The 24336-nt window shown below is 36.2% G+C and overlaps 2 protein-coding genes across 5 annotated transcripts; both read right to left on the bottom strand.

Moving 5' to 3' along the window:
• Positions 1-1725: 1725 nt before the first annotated feature.
• Positions 1726-9497, bottom strand: LOC113676903 (ER lumen protein-retaining receptor 2). 2 transcript variants are annotated; one of them, XM_089184210.1, is made up of 5 exons: positions 9195-9457; positions 7224-7483; positions 6067-6117; positions 4070-4322; positions 1726-3275 (listed from the first exon to the last, which is right to left on the bottom strand). In XM_089184210.1, the coding sequence occupies exons 1-5, from the start codon at positions 9283-9285 to the stop codon at positions 3241-3243; spliced, it is 690 nt and encodes a 229-aa protein (XP_089040336.1). In that variant the 5' UTR covers positions 9286-9457; the 3' UTR covers positions 1726-3240. The 2 variants fall into 2 exon arrangements, with proteins under 2 accessions (XP_089040336.1, XP_027049439.2); XM_027193638.2 differs by lacking the exon at positions 6067-6117 and having other exon boundaries at positions 9195-9497.
• A 1744-nt stretch (positions 9498-11241) lies between these two features.
• LOC113676905 (sodium-independent sulfate anion transporter) lies at positions 11242-24310 on the bottom strand. Of its 3 annotated transcripts, XM_089184196.1 has the most exons (5): positions 23039-23053; positions 19199-19250; positions 17883-18704; positions 14975-15263; positions 11242-13508 (listed from the first exon to the last, which is right to left on the bottom strand). In XM_089184196.1, the coding sequence occupies exons 2-5, from the start codon at positions 19223-19225 to the stop codon at positions 12880-12882; spliced, it is 1767 nt and encodes a 588-aa protein (XP_089040322.1). In that variant the 5' UTR covers positions 19226-19250; positions 23039-23053; the 3' UTR covers positions 11242-12879. The 3 variants fall into 3 exon arrangements, with proteins under 3 accessions (XP_089040322.1, XP_027049442.2, XP_089040323.1); XM_027193641.2 differs by lacking the exons at positions 17883-18704; positions 19199-19250 and having other exon boundaries at positions 23039-24310; XM_089184197.1 differs by lacking the exons at positions 19199-19250; positions 23039-23053 and having other exon boundaries at positions 17883-19089.
• Positions 24311-24336: the final 26 nt, after the last annotated feature.

Below are 24336 nucleotides of genomic sequence, written 5' to 3'. Positions count from 1 at the left end.
TGGAAGATTTTGCCATGGATGAAGACCAAAAGCCAACAATGTTAAGAGATTTAGAGATCGACTTTTTGAAAGAACATCTCAATGGCTTTTCAGTTGAAGGCAATTATTGTTTTGGATATTTCGAGGGAAAGATAGATTTTCACGAGCGTCAATGGTGCAGAATCGTAACTTGATGGAGCCAACAGTGGATAACATCCCAGAATTCAAACTTTGTGATTTTTTTCTCGGCTTAAACGCTAAGTCAGTTGTTCAATTGAATAGGAAGAAAAACATTTCGAACGGAAAACAGCATTATTTGCGCGTGTGGATCTTTTGAGAAAAGGTCTCCTAAACGAGTGGTCTTGATTGTAAATATTTAAGGAATGGTAAATACATTAGCCTTAACATGGCTGTTTCTCGAAGCTCAGTGTTTTCCTACTTGCCTTTTTTCCACGTGAATTGGGGGCGATTGAATAGATATAATATGCAGTAAAAGAACTTCAGCTGATAGAAATTTTAAATTTCTCATCTTAGGCTGTGGATACAAAATTCAAGTGAAAAGGAAGCCAACTGTGATTAATGCTTTGAACAAGTCAAGATACGTTTTTTTCGTCACACAACAAGTTACATAACGTGAATATCATTCTTCTTGATGCCTTTCCCGGTGTCACCAATGCCTTTCCCGATGCCTCCGTTGGTTAATAGAGCATTAAAAGTATTGTTCCAGTTAAAGCTTGAGGAAAATTGCTTAACTTTTTAAGTAGCGAAGTGTAACTTGGTAACATTTCGGCTTTACAACACGATTGTTTTCTGCAACTACAAAACGTACATTTAATTCTTCTTGGTACCTTTCGGATGCCACCGATGCCTTCATTGTTTATTAAAGCAGTAAAAGATACATGTACAATCAACACTTTTGAATTGCTTAACATTTTATTTAGCGAAGTAAACTGTTAACACTTCGGCTTTACAACACGATTGTTTCCTGATACTACAAATGATCTGTCTATATATGAAGTATGAAAGTTGTTTCACCGCTGACCACTCGTATTTGGGTCGTTTTTTCTATCCCCGCTCGTCGCCCGTGATGTAGTGACTCCCTTCTCGGAGATTGCTTAGTTGCCACGCCTTATTAGGTGTCCGCCATTCTTGAAGCCTGTCCAAAGCACGTATTTCGCATTCAGAAGCGAGAGAAAAAGAAGTGCGCGCCTTGACCCTTTAACCCCTAACAGTGACTGACATATAATTTCTCCTTACCATACCCCCTGAATCACACATTAAGGTCACGAGAATAAAGGAGCTGATCACGGACCAAGGAAGCTCTTGATCAGTTAGACAAATTCTCCATGTCGGAATCTTAGGAAGTTATTAAAGAACAGCTTGGAAAGTATGCATACTGTTGTTAGGGTGGAAAGGGTTAAGAGAGAAACGTGGGGGAAGAGAATAAGACGTAAGCCTGAGCTCTTTAACTGTAGCGAAAACAAAGCATTATTCAAAAAGCTTTATTTTATGGATAAATTCCTGACAATCCTTAATTCACTCTCGGACACGACCCTTCCCAGTTCTTTCTCTGCGGCGGTAGAAGGCATTATTTTCAGTAGGTTGAGGTGAGTGGTGTCTGGAAGCAGGGGGATCCAGATACATGCATATTTAGTTGGTTTGTCATTGCTTGTCTTAACGTACCCTCATTTCCGTGGGAACAATTCTCTGGGTTTGGTATGGTTAGATACACCAAGAGCATAAAAATATGCTTTTTCTAGTTTTATTTCATTTGATGAAAGCTCTCACCACAGTAAAGCAGCATTCAAATGCAACTTTACACTAACACTTGCCAACTTCCAAGTCTGCATTGTTTAGGTGGTATAAATGAAATCCATCTGATGGGCTTTTTCTCTACCTGGCTCAAAATACACCCTCATCACTTTAAATCCACTCTTGAGAAGACTTATACATTACATTTCTTCCATACTCAATGGAATCTAAAGGGCAAATTTAGTGAAATTTTTTTAGTGTGCTTCTCCAGTAGTTAGTTCATCTGTATCTCAGTAAATATAAAGCAAGGCAAGGTTGTGACAAATTTGCACAGAAAACTTTTCTATTGAATGTAAGATTGTTATCCCAATAATCTCCACTACGTTTAATTTTGGTTACATGATTGATGAAGACCAAGATATCTTAACTGCCCATTAACCCTGAAGTGGACTGGTGGACAGAAATGTAAGACAGGTCTATTTATCATTCATAAAATAAGAACTTTAACTTAAATCTATATGTAATAAATTGCTTAATTATAAGAAAGACAATCAAACATTGGAGGACCAAAGCACTTGAAGTTATTTATTAGCATTACATATTAATAGAACATTAATATCTAACACTGATAGTATTAAAAAGACCCTCTAAAAAAAATTAAACTCAAACCCTACCGACTAAATTAAATACACAGTTATTTTCAGATAAAGTGATTCCTGAATTAATAAAGGAAGAGAAAAACTGTGTTATCATGGATTTCTGCAACAGAAGATAATTGTAATGAAAACATGTAGACAGTTAGTTGGTGTGGTCCTCCAAATTTTCCTGGGCTGATTGAAATTCTCTCAGATTAGGATGACATGAAAGTGCTCTTCTTTGTATGACCGCATTGGCTTCCATGCAAAGAATAACTTGAATTGTCTTTAATGTTCCAGTTCCACAAGAACTTAATTGGATTGTTTCCAAATTACTGGTTCTTACTACTGTTTGCATAATAATTATCAAGACCAGCAAGGAATGAAAATGGATGAAAAAAAAATTAATAATGATACTTAAAGGTTTAAGCAATAATAAATTTGTCCTCTATGACATAAACCTGCTTGATATAGCAATCTCTGTAAGCATGCAAATAATTCCAAATGAAGATTATGCAATGTGTTTGTTGTTAACTATACTTTCTTTGTTTTTCTCGATTAAGTTAATCATTTCTGATTTCTTTATAAGATTACACTGAAAAGCAACTTATTCACTTGCTAAAAAATGGAGTTAAACATACAACTGCAATAAAGACTTTCCACGTAATAGTTGTTAGCTCAAGTTAAACACTCCAACTGCACAGTTTTCAAACACCAACCACGAAACTACAAAAATATTCAGATGAAAAAACAGCTTGGACACCTCATGGAATTAATTAATGTTACACTAAAAATTACAGTGATATGTTTTCTGCAAGTTTACTAGCAAATTGTCATCTTGCTCGGATGAACCAAAGGTCTCTTTCCTGTCATTTTACGCTGGTAACTTCAGAGACTTCCCTTTAAGAACTATAAAAGAGGAAATATGATAGAGGAATGTGTTATCTCTGAGAAAACATCAAAGTGGATATGAAAGAAGATTATTATCTTATTAGTCAACTCAATCACGGAAAAATACATCGCAACTACTTCACAAATGCTAGTTACCCTTGATTACAATACAGTCTTGCAGAAAAACAAAAAAAAAACCACCCAGTCTCTTATACAATCTGCCAAGTCTCCTGCATAAAGGAAGTGTGGATATTTCTTTGTGTAGAAGTGGCAAAATCAAGTAAATGCTATCATCATCAACATACAATCATTCTCTTTGCAAACTTAAGTTGTCGTGAAACTTTTTTTTTTGTGACACTCACTTAAAGGAAAGAGACAAGTAGAAGAGGTAAATCAACACATTTAAGAGGAAGGGGGTGTAGGGGACATCTCTTGATTTCAAATGTTCTCAGATTGGTTTTTCTGCAGTTTAACCGTTTACACCTGTATATTAGTTTGCTAATTCTCCACACTGTTCTCTATACATTTCCTATGGTAATGAAGAGGAGAATTTGTTTGAGAATCAAAGGCTTGTGAAGGGTTGGTGAACATTTCCTTTTTTATGATCTTGATGTTCGAATCAGAAATGATGCTGATGCAAGTGACACTTTCTGCATAGAAAAAGTTATTTCCCAAGTGAAATATAAAGGTATTGCTCTTCCCAACTTGAAAAAGTATGTGTTGAACTCTTAATGCTGAAAAAAGAGTGCTTCACACTTAAACGATCAACAATGCTGAAGATCAAGTTCGGTAAAAGGTATACTCATCTTTACCTTTGGTAATATACAAGTAGAAGAAGTCACAGTAAAGCGCTGTTTGTACGCATCCAGCTACAATGGCAATAAAGTCATAGAATCCCTCAAAATAGTATCGGTAGATCCAATTGACAATGTACAGAGCACGGTAGGCACCAAGTGCAAACAAATAGTGGCTGGTGATGGTCTCAGCTTCACCAGTCTTTGATATCATAAACAACTGGGGCAAGATGGCTACTGACTCCAAGTAGATGGAGAAGGTCCACAAGATCTACAGAGAGAGTTAATCTGCTTCAATAAGATCACAATTACAACATAGTTCCTTTGATGATAGTGTAAGAAAAGCAGTTGAAAAGGAAATTGTTGTTAAGGAGGCATTTCTTATCACCAAAAAGCCTCTTCTTGTCCTAAACCTCCATTTTGTCTGTGAAAACCTTAATATTCAAATGTGATGAGCAAGTACAAAAATTAAGACTACTCCTGAAAATGAAGTGATAATTATAAAGACAAAACTAGGAATCTAGGAGTGTTGTGCATTTATACCACTGACTAAAATTAGCCGAATTTAGTACAATGGGAAAATATATTCTTTCCCAAAGATTTCAAGCTAAGGCAGTTATAAGTGTTTCAATCATCTTTGTAATGACTATACATAAAATAGTTTCATCTACCCTAGCACCCTAAAAACACTTGTACACAGTAGTTCATTTTATTTTGGTGTTATTTTCCTGGTTAAGGTACACCTGTTGATGGCAATTGGATGTTTTTCACAACCTGAATAGAGAACACCTCTGAAGTTTATGTGAAATAATCCCACTTCATTGGAATACAACTCTACTGCTTAAATCTCCCTGTGCTGCCAGTCAAAGAAGTTACTATCACCAACAACAGCCCTACCTTCACCAGACAAATACAGAAGATGAACTAACAGATTGAGTAACCATTAACGTTCTTTTTTTGAGTTAACCCTTTCTCTCCCAAGATCTCATTTGTGACTCTCCTTACCATCATTTGTACAATTCTAATTATGTTACTTTGGAGAGCTTGCTTTTGGGTCAACTAATAATCCCCTATTTTATATCTCTCTTTATTCTAATCATTTGCCTGTTTGATACTGTATTAATAATGTAAGGAGAAATTCTGTTTTGGTCACTCAAGGGAGTTTAAGGGTTAAATGCAAAAAATTTGCAAGTGAACCTGATATTAAAAGTGGAAAATATTAAATGATTGTGAAAAAAGTTTCAATTGTCCTTTAGTCGTTATTAGTGAAAGTTATTGAAATTCATGAATCACCAAACCAGGATTAGCCCTTACAGCAAAATGTTAAAAAACAAAAGGAATTACAGTGACTATTAAAACTGTATTGAATGTTCTGTTAAATGATGGTTATGTGCAAATGTTATTCAGTAGGACCCCATGATCTTGAACTCAAGCATCTCACACATCCTCCTTTCATGAAAGAAATTTCTTTTTCATGAGTCATCCAATGTGACAGCCACTAGAAAATCATTTGGACTCCCTACAGTCTTCAGCAGGTTTTAATCCAATCCAATTTTGAACATCATCTCAAGTTGTGATTTTATATTTGATGGTGTTAATCATAAGCCTATTTCAATTGAACAAGCATTACACTCTTATCTCACAAAAAGTTTCATTTCTCTATTACTCCAAGTTTTGCAGAAGATCTTGCAAATCTATTTGCCTTAGAGCTCCTTCATAAGCTTTCTCTGATTTTAGGTTTAATCTTTTTCCAAGCAAAACAGCTGGTAAGCCTAATAACCTACTGAACACACAGAAAAAGCACTCTTACACTCTTTTTTACACTACACATGAATCTCATAGATGCAGGGCCCTACTAGAATGTGATTAGTTAATATTTTATGGGTGATTATTGAAATGTTATCAGTCATTATTGTTATAGTTAAAAAGTCATCGTTCCGATGTTATCAGTTACTTGATACTAGTTGTTAACAAAAATGGAAAAACTGATTTTTAAGACAAGTCAAAAAACTTGCCTCGATAGCAACTTGGAATGGGGGATGTGGTAATTTTTGCCATTGCTGGTACTGAAACAAACAAATACATGTAAATACCAAATTAATTTTAAAAAAACAAAGGATGTATGCATGAATGATTTTGCTTTGTAAACTCCTTGAACTTCAATCATGTTTTGAAATGGGAGGAAGTGTAGCTGTTTGGATTTGGGTTTTTTTTTGTTACCCTTTTCTCTCTCAAGAATTACTGTTGTAGTTATTCTTAATTATTAATTTTAAATTTAAAGTAAGAGGTAACTAGTTTTAAATCGTAATGTCTCATCTGACAGAGCCTAAAGTTAACCCTTAACACCCTGACATCAGTAACTATATTCTCTATACTCTTAATTTATTTATTTCCTTTGGTGCTGACAAGGAGAATTTGTTTATCAATCAAAGCTTCCTAGGTTGATGATCATTTCTGTTATTCTCATGGTCTTAATGAATCATTCAACAGTATTACTGTCAGGAGAAATTAGATGCTGGTCACTCTTAGGGTTTAAAGGGCTAAAGCTACAAGTGTTTTACCAAAGTTACTTTGCACTGAAAAGGACATGTAATTTGGAAGTCTAGACATTTTGTCAAAATCCAGCTCTTCTGCTACCTTCAAGCTGAGATTTTAAACATCATTACATTAATTTAAAATGATTCTTTCAATAAATTAAGTTATTAATTTATAATCTAGGTCTACTTGCAGTAATTACAGTAAAGATTTAAATAAATGAAAAAGAAAATATACTCAAAACAATCAAAATATTAATAAAAACAAACCAGCTAAAAGGAGATGAATAAAACTATAAAAAAAAATAAAAAATTAAAAAAATAAATAAAAGATGAAGCAGATAGCTAGAGTAGTAAAAGTTAATCATTATGACCTACAAATATAGTTTATAAGTTCAATTTTTTTTTGGCATTGCTGGTGATGTGTTAAGTCAAGAAGACATTTGTGAAATGTGAAGACCTCTTCTCCATGTGGATAGCTGAGCAAGTCTATAACAAACATGACAAGTTACTCTTTTAAAGTCAGTGAATTTGATTGAATAAAGGCTTTGGTCTGCCAAAGTGAAAAGCCTTTAAGGCAATGTACATCCTACAATACCAAAATTTGTTAGTTTATCTTATTATTTGACTTAATCTACCTCCAGAACTGAGAACTCATGGTTTACTAAACAAGCCAGACCAGCCACAGGAATAAGCAGGAACTCGATCCTGAACGTGTCGTGGTTGGAGTCATATGTTGCCTTAAACTTGACCAGCATCAGGTAAACAGTACCAAACGAACACACAAGATAGATGATCTTCATCACAGTGTTATATACTGAGATGAATGTCAAAACCAGATCAAGGTACCGTGTGCTGAACACTAAGGCAAAAAGTATTTGACTCTTGCCTGACAAACCTGAAAAAATGGAAAAAAGTTAACATTTGATGGAAAAAGTATTTTGGTGTTTAATACAAGAAGTATGTGTTAATGGAAACATCCAATATCCAAAATCTCCATAGCAGCAAAGGGACTACACTTAGGATTTCAATAACTTTTACGATAAACTGCTGCTGATGGTGTATTAATCAGCTGTGTCCAGAAAAAGGGGCAGTGAGGCAAAACGCCAGCACAAGAGCCTCCTTGCATGCTAAACAGATGCCAGTAAAAGGTCTTCAGGCAGTGGTAACTGCCAGTAACCAGCTTTTATTCAAGCCTCTGCCATGTTAGTTACGATACCATAGTTCATTGGCAAGAATACATTTGTAAAGAATCCCTTGCTCTTATAATTCTACAGAAAGAGAATTACTGTACCACACAACACTAATTTTCTAGCAAGGTAATGAACTCTAAATTTCTAAAATTTATCAATTATCTAAATTATTCTCAAGAGATGTGGATATGATTCTGTAATTTTTACAAATATAATAGAAAAAAAGGAAAAATCTATTGACACGTTCTGTCAAATGTTTCAAATTACAACTGAGTGGTCCCAAAAAAGTTTAAAAAAAGATAAATTTCTTAGAAATTACCAATTTTTAAATGTTTGTACACAATTCAGTCAAAAGAGGAAATCAGCTTATTAGTTCTTAGACGACCCAGAATTACAGAGGTAAACACTTTCTCCAAATATCAAAATATATTTACAGCCAAAGTTTTCTTGAAATATCCGTATACTTGGCAATAAATTAGCGTGTTGAATTCTCTGCTCTGAGAAATACTACCTCATCTGTTTCTCTCACTCACTGTCTTGACAGTAAATTGATAATAATTACTCTACTTTTTTTCCATTTGAGAAAATTGTAACAAAGAAACAAATTTTTGTATCAGCTAAAATTTTAATTTACAGGGGATAATTCCCTGGTATCTTTAGTTTCAGGGAAAAATAAATGGTAGCTTTTGGCTCATAAAGGGTATGATTTCAACACACACAAAAACTGCCAATACCATCTAATTATTTTGCAGTATAATATTATTCATTTAGAAGTTAAGGGAAATACTTGGCGTTCATTGAAGATTTGAAGCCAAAGGCTCATTCAGACAATTGATAAAATGGATAGTTGTTTCATGATACGTTTAATAACAGTCCCTCTTTGTGGAACATCGTCCAGAAAAACTGCTGAAATTCTTGGTGAGTGATTGAGTGACAACGAAGCCTTTCCACGGATGATAAATGATATTTGATCCCAAGACTGCTATTCACGAAAACAGTCAGGCGTAGCACAAAGGGTTTATTGAGGACGTGGAGATCTTAATTCAGTGTTCGAAATAAAGATCAAAGAGAAATTTACTCTGACCAGCAGAGCTGTATCAGTGAAATAATAAAGCTTTGCTTCCATAGACGTTGGTTATAACGATCGCTCCTCAAAATGAAACACAAGCCACCGTACCGTTGTTACACGTGTACAAAAATTAGACAACAGTCCTTGGTACAACAAACATGTAGACAAGTGTTTCACTGCAGAGGTTTGGCGTCTTACATCACTATAGAACTAAAAAGCAGTCAAAATTAGCGAACGCAAACCCCTTTGTTGAGCCATATTCTGATAAATGTCCCTCAAGAAATTTATCGTGAAAAAGGACAGGAAAAATGTTTAGTTCAATTTCTGAAAGGATATCTTTAACTTACCGGCGCACGATCTTGTTTTCCATATTTTCCATAATAACACTAGAATGGCCAGAAGATGTGAGAGATCTCCAGCTAGTCTGAAAATGTTCATCCTGCTCGCATGTGGTCAAAAGATCCTAAAATAGAACGGGCAGTCAACTGCACGAAAGTAGGTTTCGCGAGCAGAGTGTTTGATTCAGACGCAGGCCTCTCAATAAATGCCCGCCACGTCGGCAGCTCTACATACGGGGATTGCTATCGTATGGAACTCTCCGGAGAGTGTCGAGAATGCACGAAAAGAAACGAAGTTTACCGACGCGTACCAGGCCTGGACGCATACAGTCACGCAATCTATCCGTCCTATGAGGAAACAGGTGGTAACAAGAAAGGTGAGGTACTACCGTAGTGCGACCTTTTAAGAATCGAGCACTACTTTTGAGAAAGAGCTTACGGATGGGCATTTATCCCGTGGAAAATTATACTCGGGTATAGGCTTCCTTTCATGGTTCCGTTTGCACATAACGGAGTACCATATTTGTTTTTGGGCTTGGGGAGGTTCCAGTACGAGATAAAAACGTCCTTCCACATTAGAGTGACTGGCTTCTAATTTCTCCTTACAGTATCACTCTTCAATCAAATTTAAAGGTCATGAGAATAACAGAAATGATTGCCAATTTAAGAAGCTCCCGACTGTAAAAAAGCTACCCTTGTCATGGGGCGGGTCTGAAATTAGTTTGCTGTACATATATTTATATTGCCTTTTCTGGGTGATGTTCTGTTTGGTTAAGCTATGAAAAATATGAAATATGAGACTGGATCAGAATGAAGTGAGTTGTTAAAATTCATTTTCTAAAATCTGATCTCATTCTTCTGCTATACCTTGAAATGTAAATATTGTAAATTGCACCTCTTCCATGATGCCAACATCAAGTGTCGGTATAAAATGTTACCATGAAGATGGTTTAGTTCATAGCAAAATTGATGGAAAAATTTCCGCACAGCCCCATACTTAATTATGCATGTACATCTTACTGGTGATACACTGAAAAATAAAGCCCCATATATGGATGTATAATGATGTATGGGGCTGTGCGGAAATTTTGCCAAATTGGTTTATGATGAATGTTTGCTCCTTAACGGACCGTATTTAAAAAAAAATGTCTCCCTTGAAAAGCACAAGTTCACCCCCACTTTCACCAGTTCCCCCCAAATCTTTTAACTTGTTTCCCTACCATAGAAAACATTAATTCCCTATCAAAATCATGATATATTTGCCACCAACATGTAATTTTCACAGCAAAACCATAACAATTTTCGTTCAACATGCAAATTTCCATCCGTGTTATAAACACTTTATTAAAGAAAGGGCGCTTTTTTACTCCAGTCTTAATATTGTGGGTTTGACACAATTTTGTTCTTTTGTTCACACCAAATTTTAAGAACAAGCTATCTCGCTTCATCCTTGAACTTCCCACTGACCCAAAAACACTCTTGACAGACACTTAAATGTTGTAAGTGTTTTATCAACTAATCACAAGGCAAGCCACTTGACTGAAAAGTTAAAAAACATGAAAGAAGCATAAAGAAACAATAAAAGTTTCATCTTTATTCATGTTTATAAGTGTGAAAAAAATTGTTTTGGTCATATTTTGTATGATTTGAGTATCCAAACTATGTTTAGCAGTGTGTACCCAAGCTACCATATGTAAATTGTTTCATGGTGATGAAAGGAATTAAAAAAAAAAAGAGTTGAATTATTAGGGGTGAACTGGCGAAGTCGAGGACAAACTCACAAAAGTGATTGGGGGCAAACTTGCAATGGGGTGCATTCATCAGTTACCACAAAATTTGGTAATCCTTTACGTCCAAACACTAGTATGCATATTCTCCATAAGATACTGATGAGGAGAATTTGTTCAACAATCAAGAATTTCTTTAGTAGGTAAAAATTTCCTTTTGTTCATGTGACCTTAGTATTCAAGTCAGGAGTGATATTGTAAGGAGAAATTAGATGTTAGTCACTTGTAGGGGTCAAAGGGTAAGCTGAATGAAAAAGAGGAATAAAAGATAAATGTCATGTCCTCACTTTATTTCAACCCTATGCCCTTAAATTACAATATACATTTTCTTTGCATTTCATTCAACACAAAACATTATCCAATTGTCTAGCTAAGTAGACATACTTCATTGCTACTGTTTCTGCAACTCTTCAATAAATTTATTGAGTATTTACGAAGCAATATGAATTATTATGTCTGTGATTCATGTATGAAATAAATTTCAACATCAAATAGGATTAACTAATTTGTGGTACAAAATTTTTTACCTAAACATTTCTAATAAAGTACATCCCTAAAATTATTTTGTAGCTATTTGAACCAAAATATGTCTCTATTCCCACCAAAAATATAAATGATTCACACAATCTAATATATATTTGATGAATAATATAATGGATTTAACACAACTGAGCACAGATCTGCATTTTAATACTTACGTATGCTTTGAATTTAAAAAAATATATATATTTTTTAATCCAAACCAAATATTGTGCAATCATAAAAACAATATTAACCATATTTCTGTTCTTCTGCCTTGCATCTTTTGATTAGTCAGCCTGCCTGACCTTTGGAAAAGTTCATAACTAATCTAACTTTGGAGAGGAGAAATTAGGAATATCACAATAATTATTACAAAACTATTGAACTTTTGCCTGTTTTCAAGAAATAGAGATTGTTTTTCTTCAAAACCTTCCTTTATCACATGGTTGGAATATTGATTTAATAATTGCTCATACATTGCACTGTTTTAATTTGACTTTTCACAAATCAACATTTTGTACAGGGCTTATTACCATTCTTTTCCTTTTAATGACTGTAATATGTGATATTATTTTTTTCTTTCATACTAAATTTTCTGTAGTATCTGTTGACAAGTTTTCAGCACATTGTCTTTTGAGGTGCTTGTTTTATCTTCTTATACCTAAAGACCAACTCTGTCTCTGCACTCTGCACAGTGGCATATATTTTAAATAACTTATGTGTCGAATTGAAAGCAAAATCATTGGTAAATTATGTCTTTAAATAACATTATGAATAATTTTCTGGGTTTATGTAATTAAATTTAACAATGATCTAAATATATTTCACTCTGACTAACCTACTTAATAGTTAACTAAACCAATGAAACCTCTACATTTCCAAAGCAATGACAAACTTTGAAATTTTTAAACTCTTGTGGTCCTTTTAAACACATTGATATGACCTACATAGTTTACACAACTAATCAGCTTGCCCTTAGTAGAAGACTTGCAGTTGTTTTCTCTTGGTAAGACAAAAAAAAAAGAAATGGATTAACACATGAACCTATATTTGAAAATTTGTCTGAGGTAAGGAACATTTGAGCTCCAACAATAAGAAAAAGAAGTATGCTCTTCATCATCAAAAAGTATCAAAATGTCTCCTAACAATACTGCAAACTTGTATGGCCCAGAAAACTTTCACCCAATAAATGTGCTGGTAATTCCAGTGATATTTTGTGTGAATGGATACCCCTAAAAGCTTGCCATATAAAGTGTTATAAATCATCTGTTGTCATTTAAAGGACCCATCAAAAGTTTGGTGTTTTATTTGCCTAATCTGTAAGCAAAATAGTTTCCTAAAACTTCATTACCCTGGATTGAGGGAAATGATGCTTCAATATTGATTTAATTTTCAACTATTTCTAAAGAATTAATTGAGTCAATGACAGCTTGTGTGCCTTGATTAATAATGCCTGAATCAATCCCAGAGGAGATCATCATATTTCGCACACTGTCCAGGACACCAGAGAAGAACATAGGAATTCTCTTGTTTTCCATCTCTTCCAGAATTGTCAGAAGGGCTTGAGTGACTGTGAAGTCAATGCTTGTGACTACTGAAAAATCAATTACAATTCCAGGTGGGGTAGGGTCAGTGGCTGTGACTTCTTGTATCTCATTGGTCAGATGTTCGACGCCAGGATAGTTGAGATTTCCATTAATTTTTAGAAGCACATAGTCTCCTCTAGCAACCCTGGTAATGGGGGGCCAGACCACGTAATACAGGAGAATGCACAATGCAACTGCAATACCAGCCAAAATTCCAACTTCAATGTCATAAAAGCAGCCAAAGAAGGTGATGGCCAAAGGCACCAAGTCTATACGCCGCACTTTCCAGATATTTGGCACAATGTGATATTCAATCATGGTTACCACTGATGACATGATCAGTGCTGCAAGGGATGCTTTTGGAATATACTTGAAGGAGTCTGTCAGGAGCCCAAGTGCTAAGAGAACAATGGCACCTGTGAAAATTCCTGAAAGGAACCACATGTATAAAAGTCATCAATTTCAGCCTACATACAGGACTAACCAGGATACAGAAGCCAGGAGGTATCTCAGTTTCTGAGGCATAAGTAACTGACAATATTGCTACTCAAAGGTGAATAGGTACTCAATATTTCACCTTGTTCCCTTTAAGAATTTTTCTTTTTGGGTGGTGGCCCAAAGCTTAGCATGCTGAGGACCCAGGATAACCTGCAGTTGAGAGCTATCCCATTCAGAGGGGGCAAGGAAGAAACACTCCAAGTAGCTTCATAATACAGAAGTCAGGATAAAACTCTGGCTGGATGAGCTGCTTGGGTTGAGGCTAGACTTTCCTTCTTTTTTAGATTTATACTACAGGGTCCAGTTGTATAAAGAGCCAATAACAGTTAAAACACTATCCAGTGGATAGTGTTACACAACCTTTGAACAACCTGGGCCAGGATGGAACATCAAAGGGAGGAAGTGTTTTGCTCAAGGCCATGGCCAGAGCTTGACCCAACTCTGGTCAAGCCACTGTATCCACTGGATAGAGATTCATCTAGTGGAGAGTGTTATTCAACCTTTGAACAACCAGTGGTGGAACATCAAAAGGAGAAAGAGTCTCGCTCAAGGCCATGACCGGAGCTTGACCTAACCCCATCAATCCAGAATTCAGAATTACCCATCTGTTCATCATATCTCCCACTTAATTATACTTAATTATTTGGGAATTTGTCAAATCCTGGAGAATGAAAAAATTCTCAACATAGGGGCCTTTTTGCACTAGTGAAAATGGTGTTTATTTAGACAAATATTCTGTCATCACTAACATTTTACAAGTGCGGATGGTTTGCCATGACATGACAAATTTGGGCTGAAGCAGACAAATCTTCAAACACACCACCATCAAAATTTGTCCTGAGTAACAACTGGACAAAATCGATTAAATAAAAAGAACTGTGATAAACTTGTTGAGCATTTGTTGTAAAAGTTACAAATAGCTTGTAATTGAAGTGAAATCAGTTTACTAAAGAGGCAAAAATTTTCTTTTGTTGCAAAACTAAGGGATTATAAAATCAGGACTTAGGATAAATCCTGGAAATTGGAGGTGGAATCCATTGCCAAACTATGCTGGCTGATCTTCTGAACAGGTCAGGTGCTGACAGAGTTTGACAGCTTTGAAACTCTTAATGCAGAAGCAACAGACAAAACAAAACTTGGCAAAACATGGCAAAATTTGTCCTTTCATTTTGTCTCAAGAATTCTTGTTTTGTTTGCTTGTGTGGAAAGGCCCTTATAGGATACTGAACCAAAAGTAACACTCGACAGATAAACTGTTGGGTTCAAGTCTTAATTTGAAAGTTATGGTTATAATTATAAAAAAGAAGGTTGATGATTTACTACCAACGGAAACCTGTGGCTTGCTATTATAGAAGAAAAAAATCCATGAAAAATTGGTATTGACTGGGAAACTAACCTCCTGCAGGTGTTGCCACTCCACTTTGAGCATTCACAGCAGTCCTAGAGAAGCTTCCAGTCACTGGATAGGAGGATACAAACGAACTGAGACAATTGGCAACACCAAGGGCAATCAGCTCCTGGCTAGCATCCACTGTGTAGCGATTCTTGCGAGCAAAAGCCTTGGCAATTGCAATGCTCTCAAGAAAGCCAATAAGGGGAACCACAGCTAGACCAGGTCCCAGGTCCTTAAACACCTCCAGAGTACTTCTTGTGGCATTGCCAACTTGAAAGCTCAGAGCAGGTGCCTGTAAAATTTAAAGAAAGAAAATGAAGTTTGATACTTTGAAACTGTGAGAGTACTAGTGACAGTACCCTGTAATAACCAATAACCTCTCACACCTTCAACTTCTGTCTCACCAGTTACTAGAATCACTTATGCCCTTTCCTATCCCATAACCTTCCCATTCCACATGAATTCTCCCACACCTACACCCCCACCCCCACCCCCAACCCTCTCACTTTCACCCCTTGACCCTTTCCTCCCCCATACCCCTTCTATACCCCTCCTATTCCCCATAGATTCTCCCACACTCACCCCCCCTCCCCCCACCTGCCCCTTCTGGTACAAAGAATCATCATTTAATGCTGTTTTCACTTCTGCAAAAACTGCAGGATAGCCCTCAACACATTACCCAGCATCTTTTATCTCCATCCTTTTTTAACCCTTTTTACTCACATGAGTGACCGAGACAGAATTTCTCCTTACCATATCTATACAATGTCATGCAGACAAGTGATGAGAATAAAGAAAAATATCAATTACGGGATTACTAAACTCTTCAAGCTAACATATTGAGAATCATTTGGCAGGCAGTAAGGAGAATTACTAATAAGATCTTAGGAGTTAGAGGGTTAAATTGTGTTAAAAGGGAAGTGATGTCAGTAGTGATGGGGCTTTTCAGGAAGACTTCTTCAGTATATACAAAATATTCAATCTCCATTATTTCATTGAATGTAATTACATAGTTATAGCACAGATATTTATTATTCTCCCTTATTCATATTTACTGAATTTCAATCATCATACTTCTTTCAGGAATCCTTAAAAGAGTTAGTGATGTTTTATGTAAATATAATTTGCTTAGAAGTGGTAGGGTCTATGTTTGCAAGCAAGATGGTCTACGAGTTTCTCATTAATCATACACCTTTTCTCCTCTTTTTTTAATTCATTTGCATACCATAGACATTTAGTAATCACGAATACCAATTCACTGATAATGATTCACAAAAGTGTTGTACTCAGTAAAAATTTTCAAGCAGCTCTCAAATTTGAGACCTCAAAACCATTTTCTCACTTTCTCTCTATAGTCAATAAAACTCATAAGTTCAGATGAAGGAATTTGTAGTTATTATGTACATGCTCCAAATTAAAAGAACCTATCTTAAAACCTTTAAATTAATATATGCATACACCTTGTTGCAATAGTGTTGTCATAGAAAAAAGCTAAAAGCAAAATTAAAAAAAAAAAGAGAAAGGCCAAACAGGAATTTATTAACATATAAAAGCTACCCACTGGCTGTATGCCCAGGAGTTGAACAATTTTCACAGAATTTCCAGTGATAAATTACTTCAAACATCTTGGAGTATCAGATTTTTTTTAGAAATTCCAAGCAAGTCCAAAATTTAAAAAAATTTATATACTTATGCCATATGCTAATGCTACATGCTGTTAAACTGGAATATTCCTTTTTTCTTATTGCTTTTTTTCTATTACATCATCACTGCAATTACCAGTGAGTGTATCAAAGGTAAGTGATTTTTGCTACTAAATTTAAAAGGTGAAAGGAAGTAAAAGAATCATCATGCAGCATTTGCAAGGAAAAAAAAAACTGAAGAATAAAATTCTAAGAACAATCTATGCATGGTGATGTAGAGTCACATTGCTTTTGACTATTAATAAATACAATTTTGTACATATGTGTTGCAATTAGAAAAAAAAAAATATAAGAATAAACACATTTAAACACTTTCACATTAAACTTCATACGCTAAGCTTCCTAATCCACAAATTGGAATATAAAAATTTTAAGGTGTGACTTCAAAGGTTGCTTGCAAGAGATTACTAAAGAAAATTTGTTTTCAAATACTGTGAATGAATGCTTCAAAGAAATAATTCCTTCTGTCAGTAATTGTATTTTCTTATACTAAATGTAAGATCAATGGAAAAAAAAAAATTCAACAACACAAAACAATCATAAACAGATGTCGTTCACCTGGTCAAATTTTTCAAATCATTAGAATCTGTGGTTAATGATGGAAAACAGTAATTGTAAAAAAAAATTGGAATTAGCATAACTTGTTACTTGATGTTATTTGCTTGCTCTTCACTTTGTTTTAATTGGGAAAAGTCAGTTGTACCAACTATTAAAATTAGTAGCTAGGCAAATGCAAAGTTTAGTGACATAATTCTGGACATACTATTTGGTATTTAACTTAAACGTGTAATTAGCCAAAACACTTCAAGATCATGTGAAATAATTATTTTCTGAATGAAAAAAATTCACTTTTGGAACAAACGATCGGTAGCGTTTCCAAGGGTTTTCTCGCGCGCTTGGAAGAATTCCTAAGCTTCTGCCCAATCAGAGGCCGCGAAAGAGACTTTGCTTACCTTCCATTTAAAAATTTGACCGAGAGCATGAGCGTTTCAACCGTTTAAGAATTCACGCGAAAACTCTCAGTCGATGTGACATTCTCATTGTAGGTTCCTTAGACATCCGTAGAGAATTAAATCAAATTCACTTATATCACGAAATGTTTAACATTTTTTTGTGAAGCGAATTGTATACTTGACCGGTAGAGCAATTACATCGATGAGGTGTCACTTCAAATGATCATGAAAAATATCAAGCAAACATTTAATTACCTGCATAGGTGGAAGACCGGGTTTAATGCGCGATGGCAAAGTAAAAATATCTTTATGGCCATGCTGATAGAGAGACGAAGAAACAACCGCAGCGATCAAAATAATGAGAGCATTTCTACTGATTGAAATAAGCCAAACCGCCTTTTTTGCCGCCTTCAACCATCTGGAGTCGCTCGAGTCCTTGCGGCTCACCCACTCGAGTCGTCCAACCTTCCTCAGGGTTATCAGAATCATTATACATATTAACCCCAATGTTACATCCCATTTCTTTGTCTGACCGATATTCTTGAAGGTGTAGTACACGTTCTGTGCGAATTTACGAGGAATTTTTTGTAATCCAAACAAATCTTTCAGCTGACTGAACGCGATGATTATGGTCGCCGCGGAAGTAAACCCACTCACGATTGGAATCGAAATAAAATTTACAACGAATCCCAACCGAAGAAGGCCCATAGCGAGTAAGAGTATTCCAGTATAGAAAGTTAAAGCGACAACGTAATTAGGTATTTCGGGTTTCCCGTAGGCGGATACCATTAGCGACATAATCGCAGTCGGACCCAAAGTAATATCTTTACTCGTGCCTAGAATACAGTAAAGGAAACAGCCCATGAACGCCGAATACAGTCCGTATTGTTGTGGCAGTCCGGCCAGTTGAGCGTAAGCAAGACCTTGAGGAACTACCATTAGACCAACAGTTAAGCCGGCAATCATGTCGCACTGTAGCTTCCTAAGATTATATTCTGGCAGCCAAGACGCGATTGGAAAGCGCTTCTTCACAAACGCCTTCACCGGTAATGGAGAACAGTGTTCTATGCATTTTCCCTGTAAAGCAGAGCAACTCATGTTAAAATGACACGCTGACGGGCTTTCGAACCGGAGTGATACTGAACGGCATCGGCACTGGTCACAGCGAAATAACTCGGTAATCACCTGAGTTGTATAAGTTTTGATTTCTGCATTTTGTTTTAGCCTACGGCAAGCAGGTCATTTGGGAAAACCCACCAATCAACCATGTCCAATTGAACTATTCATGTATTCACATGGTTGCCGGCGTTACTAAACAATCAGAGAGACAATGTTTGCATACATTAAAATCCAATATTTAGTAACGAGAGGAGTTCAAGTTGTGCAGAATTCAAGGAACGAAGGAAAAAACCGATTGGAAATCGACAATTAACCTTTCATCGGTCAATTCAAAGCATCGCATAGCATTTTTCGAGAACGCTTTTTTCTAAAACAGAAAACTTTCATTCTACGAAATTCTAGTATGATGTGAGATCACCCTTGAAATAGATCGTGGGCGTTTTAGTACTCACCTCTTTTCCAGTTTTTTCCACCGCCATTTCACCGCACAAGAGCTGACGAACTCTGCAGAATGAAAATTTTCCTTTCTGCAATCACTAACAATAATGCAATAATTTTATGGGCAGTTTGAAAACCATCCTTTTCACGTGATTCACCTCTTGTTTTTGGCGACGTAAAGACAGGCTGCAAATCAGCTGATCACTTCTCACCACCAAACCACGTTATTCGTACTTCTTCTTCATTTGACCACCTTTATAAAATAAGTTAATTCCTTCGTCTACTCATTTTGTTTGTTTTTGTGTTATCTTCGCTTCACCAAAACACGTTTTCACATTTCTTAGTATACGAACGGCTACCAAGTTACGTAACCGCTTTTTCTCCTAAATTCGCACTCTTTCCCGACCCAACCGCCTTTTCAGAGATTGGTCGGCAATTTTTATGAGGTTTGTTCTTAAAATAATTCTTAGCTGAATCTACTTTTCTTTTCTCTCAACTCTCTTCCATAATTTCTTCCAACTCGATCAGAATACCCGGCGTTGTTAAGAAAGATCAGGGCTTTGAGTAGTCCTACAAATGCGATGCAGCCATCAATCCAAAAAATCCGAATAAAGTAAAAAACTACTGAAAGAAGGGTGTAGCAATTACATCGAATTCTTTTGGTGTAAGAAAAATGCAGAAAAATGGAAAACCGTTTCCTGTTTAATATTAATTTTAAAAAAAATAGCAGGAGAGGGTCTTGACAGAAAAAACTTTTGAAACAGCGTTTTCACACGAGTACGTAAGAAATATATGTATCTGCATACGCGTACGTGAACTAAGCATAAAAAACATCGAAAACATGTTGTGGTGGTATAGTGCGGTTCTTTCAAGGGACCTGCACGTGAGATGTACGCGTGCAAGGTTGAGTGGAAATGTACTGTTCCTCAGCAGTCATGATAGGTGAATTTTCGAAGTGGACCAGATGTCTCCAACGCAAACAGGTGAATAAATGACTGCTGTTGGGTGAGTACAGGCGTGGTTTAATTTGTTAAACATCTCAGTCAATTCGCAAAAACAAAAACAAAACCAGCCTATTGTACTTAACACTCTAACGCTTTAATTCGTCGCGTTTTTTTTTTTAAGCGTGGAGTTCAAAGTTCGCGTTGTCATCAAGATTTAATAATTATGCCGATCTCCAACAGTACGTGAAAAGTAAGATGGATCGAATTTCCACGATGGAAATTTCGTTTTACCTGTATTTTTTTTGTAGGTGAAGGGGGCAGTCAAGATGATGATGTAAATCTACAGACTAAGCGAAGTGTCTTTCCCTTCACTTTTTAAATCCTGTAAGATTTTGAGATTTCATCGTCTGCAGAGAAGAGTAATTTTTACACGGGGTTCCCCAGCACAATGTCACGTGGATATTTTTGTGAATTCACCGTTTCTGCATGGTAGAATAATTTCACACACAGTTTCACAGCTTGTAGTTTCTCATGTGGTTATTTTTTTATAGAGTCACTTCCTAACTTCTTAATAAGAGATTTCGCACATAGTTTCCGGCCTAAAATGTAGTTTGCATGTTGCCATTTTAAACAAAGTCGTGCTTTCTGCACGGAAGAGTGATTTCTCACAGTTTCTCACAGTTTCTCACAGTTTCTCGCAGTTTCTCACAGTTTCACAGCATGTACTTTGTCATGAGGCCAAATTTTCTGGAGTCATTATCTACACAGAAAAGTGATTTCGCACACACGGTAGGTAGCTTGTCATGTGGCCATATTTTCTGGTTTCACACTGTCTGCATGAACAGGAAGTTTGCTTACGCGTGCTGTACCAGATTCATTATATAAAGTTTGTCATGTGGCCATCTTTCGTAACTCAACCCTTAGGATTATTTAATCAACTTGAATAAAATGATGAAAAGTGACATCTTCACAAGCCGAAACAAGGTTTTTTTTGCTGTTGTTGACATATGAATGTGTACACCGTGAAAAGGTACTTTTCCAATTTAACAGTGATCAAGCCACAAAATTCTGATATTCTTAGTCATGAACGCCGCAAGTATTCTAGATAACAACTGAGTGCTTCGACCTTCCAATTAGAATTTTGGATACCCTTCAACCAGTTTTACTGAGACCATGCATCATAGCTGAGACACTAAACATGGTTCATGTGACTCACATCCAGTGTGATTACAAGATTTGAAAACATGTTCATCCAAAGTTTTAGTAGAACACATTTCCTAATTCCCCTTATCAGCAGGTCTCCAAGGTTTGTGAGAAAACGAATGAAAGTTAAACAGTTTAAGAATCAGCGGGGTTCAGTTAGAGAAAGAGTTTACTGGTGGTACTCATAAACCTCTTAAATTAGTTTATTTTGTTGCCCATTTCAGGCTATTTGATGATCCTCTGGGATTTGCCCTCTTTCAATTACTTAGTTCATTTGCAATATTTAAACAGGCTGGTCCAGCTGGGCTCTTAAAACTGGTTAAAATGGGAGCCTGAATAAACAATGAGAAGGTCAGACCACAACACTGGTGGCTGTGTTCCCTACTCTTAGCAAGAAGCACATGGGTTCTTTAATGTTCCCTGCTAACAAGTGCAGAGAAGATACAGTTCATCTTCCTTATCCAAGAAACTAACATGTCTAATCGCAACAAATCTTTAACCATGCAAATATTAAAAATTGGGCCAAGGCACTTAAGCAATGATTAAGTATTTTATTTTTAGGTAATTATTTATCCACCTTTTTCAAAACAATGAAATGAATAATTGTTTTAGTATGTACCAAAAAGAATAAAAAAATAATTTATTTACTCTTGAGCTGCTGAGCTGTATATGGCTAATCACTTTCAAGAGAGCCAATCAGTGCACTTCATAGTTACATTATTTAAACAGAGCAACATAAAGAACAATTAAAAAAAAGTTATTTTCACCAAATATTGAATGATTTCACAAGAGACTACCAGCTCATATTTTTTTTTAATTTAAGTAGCTCTGTGTTTTAATTTTACTCCCTGATGCCTCCTGATCTAAACAAAATATCTGTCTGGCCTTTGGTGGGGAGGCAAAGATTCAGTAGAACTAGGTCAGATTAAAGTCTTGACAATAGTCTTCTTGTGTATGACTGGGTGATGCAAGTGAAAAAACAGATGTCTCTCTATATGGGTGGATTTCTGATGGACTTTGTTTGGCTTAAGATTTTGAAAGATCACCCTTAAAACATTCCACTCTTAACTTAACAATGACCTATCCAAAGAAACGAAACATGTAATTTCTGCTCAGGCAGAAAAGTACACTCACTCATTATACATTGCTGAGACAAAGAGCAAATTTGCATTTCAATTGGAAGAACATCTAAAAGGTGTAGAGCATGAATAACCACTACAGTTTGTTAGCTGAAGAGTGTTTTTTGAGTGTTTCAACTTTGTGCAAACTTTATCAATGAACACTTTTAAAATGTTCTCATCATTCCCCTTGATGAAGGCCACAGTTTTGGCCAAAACATCAGGGTTTCAAATTTTTAGGTTTTATGCACAATTTTTACCTAGAGTTACATTATTATGTCTTTATGAATCCATCTGGTTACAGGTTCATTTTGAAAATTATTACCCCTAATTAAACCTAAAATAAACCAAACATTTTGTGTTTATACCATAGTGGTTTTTTGAGGTACCTACAGGCAAAGAAAAAGCCTTTCCTCAGAAAGCTGATGAACAGTTTTGAACAGTTTTGGCCACTTCCCTTTTACCCTTGGCTAACCCCTCCCTCTCCCTGACTATACCTCACAAATTACTTTCCATAGGGTCAGAAAGAGTGTTTGTTAACTTGCCTGCCAATGTTGCTTCAAGGGTTTGCATAACATAAGAAACTAACCTTAAAATCCGGAATTCCTGAAGGAACTTCAGCTGTCATGGAAAATGGGACTGTGTGTCCAGAAGAATCTACTGCTGCCACAATAAGTGCTGCCATAATTACAACAAGGGCATTTCTTGCAATTGAAACCAGCCACAAGAAGTTCCTGCACCCTCGCTGTAATCTGGTCATATCCTCCTCTTCCTGCCATTTGACTCGACCCAGTTTCTTTAAAATTAATAATATCACAATACAGCATGACCCTAGAAAAAAGTCCCACAGATTTGTTTTTCCAATGTTCTTAAATGTTTCATACACATTTTTATCAAACTCTCTTGGTATTTTCTTTAATCCTAACAATGATTTCACCTGGCCAAAGCCAATTATGATAGCTGCAGCAGACACAAAGCCACTTATAACTGGCAGAGAGATAAAACGAACCAAGAAACCTAGTCGCAGAAGACCCATCAAAAGCTGGACAATGCCGCAATAAAGAGTTAGAGCTATAGCATAGAGAGGTTGTTCTTTGGCAAAGCGATCAACCATTAGGGACATGATGGCTGTGGGACCAAGAGTGATATCTTTACTGCCACCAAACACACAATACACAAAACATCCCATATAAGAAGTGTAAAGACCGTATTGTATGGGAAGCCCAGCTATAGTAGCATATGCTAATCCTTGCGGAACCACCATCAATCCCACAGTCAACCCAGCAATGATGTCCCTCAGAAGGCTTTCACACGAGTACTTCGGAAGCCACGAAGTTATTGGCAGGTATTTATGAAGATACTTCATGGTTGTCTCCTTAGTTCTGACGAGTTTATCCGCATCGAGTTTCTTGTCGCTCTTTCTAGCGCCTGTCAAGGTCGTTCTAGTTGCCCCACTTTGTAGCAAAGGCGAGCTTTCCGTTGGTGCGGGGCGATATCCTTCCTCTTGGAGGTCTCTCATGTTTGAATTGAACTCCGAAACCAATGGGGCTCTTTCAAGTTGCGGTTCAAACTTACTTATGCAATAAGTTGCTATAGTTATTCAATCTTCTGTGAGAGAAATCTTGTGACACTTTTCTTGAACGTGACACGCACGGAAGCTGTTATTCACGTGATATGATCACTCGATTGAAATCAAGGACTTTCCAAGGGAATATGGTTGCTTGAGACCACTACCTTGCATAAGCAAGCAGATGTCAAATATCTTGAAAGTGGCGGAAATAAATAATAGTCGACGAAAGGTAATGTTACTCTCACGAGACGATACCAGGGTTCACCGCCATTGCTGAAATGCGTGGTAACTAATTAGTGACGTCACTTGTTACTCCC

Source organism: Pocillopora damicornis, chromosome 10 (genome assembly GCF_964200805.1).
Source record: "Pocillopora damicornis chromosome 10, jaPocDami1.2, whole genome shotgun sequence".
Taxonomy (NCBI): domain Eukaryota; kingdom Metazoa; phylum Cnidaria; class Anthozoa; order Scleractinia; family Pocilloporidae; genus Pocillopora; species Pocillopora damicornis.
This window is presented reverse-complemented; position numbering and strand designations above follow the sequence as displayed.

Excerpts from the sequence above, each read along its gene's own strand:
- LOC113676903 (XM_089184210.1), bottom strand. The coding sequence starts at position 9,285 with ATGAACATTTTCAGACTAGCTGGAGATCTCTCACATCTTCTGGCCATT. Across the intron at positions 6,118-7,223 it reads ATGAGTTCTCAGTTCTGGAG|TACCAGCAATGGCAAAAATT; the intron begins GTAGATTAAGTC and ends TGTTTGTTTCAG. Across the intron at positions 3,276-4,069 it reads CTACTTGTATATTACCAAAG|TTCTTAAAGGGAAGTCTCTG; the intron begins GTAAAGATGAGT and ends CCTCTTTTATAG.
- LOC113676905 (XM_027193641.2), bottom strand. The coding sequence starts at position 23,968 with ATGAGAGACCTCCAAGAGGAAGGATATCGCCCCGCACCAACGGAAAGC. Across the intron at positions 15,264-23,038 it reads CAGGAATTCCGGATTTTAAG|GCACCTGCTCTGAGCTTTCA; the intron begins GTTAGTTTCTTA and ends TAAATTTTACAG. Across the intron at positions 13,509-14,974 it reads AGTGGCAACACCTGCAGGAG|GAATTTTCACAGGTGCCATT; the intron begins GTTAGTTTCCCA and ends GGTTCCTTTCAG.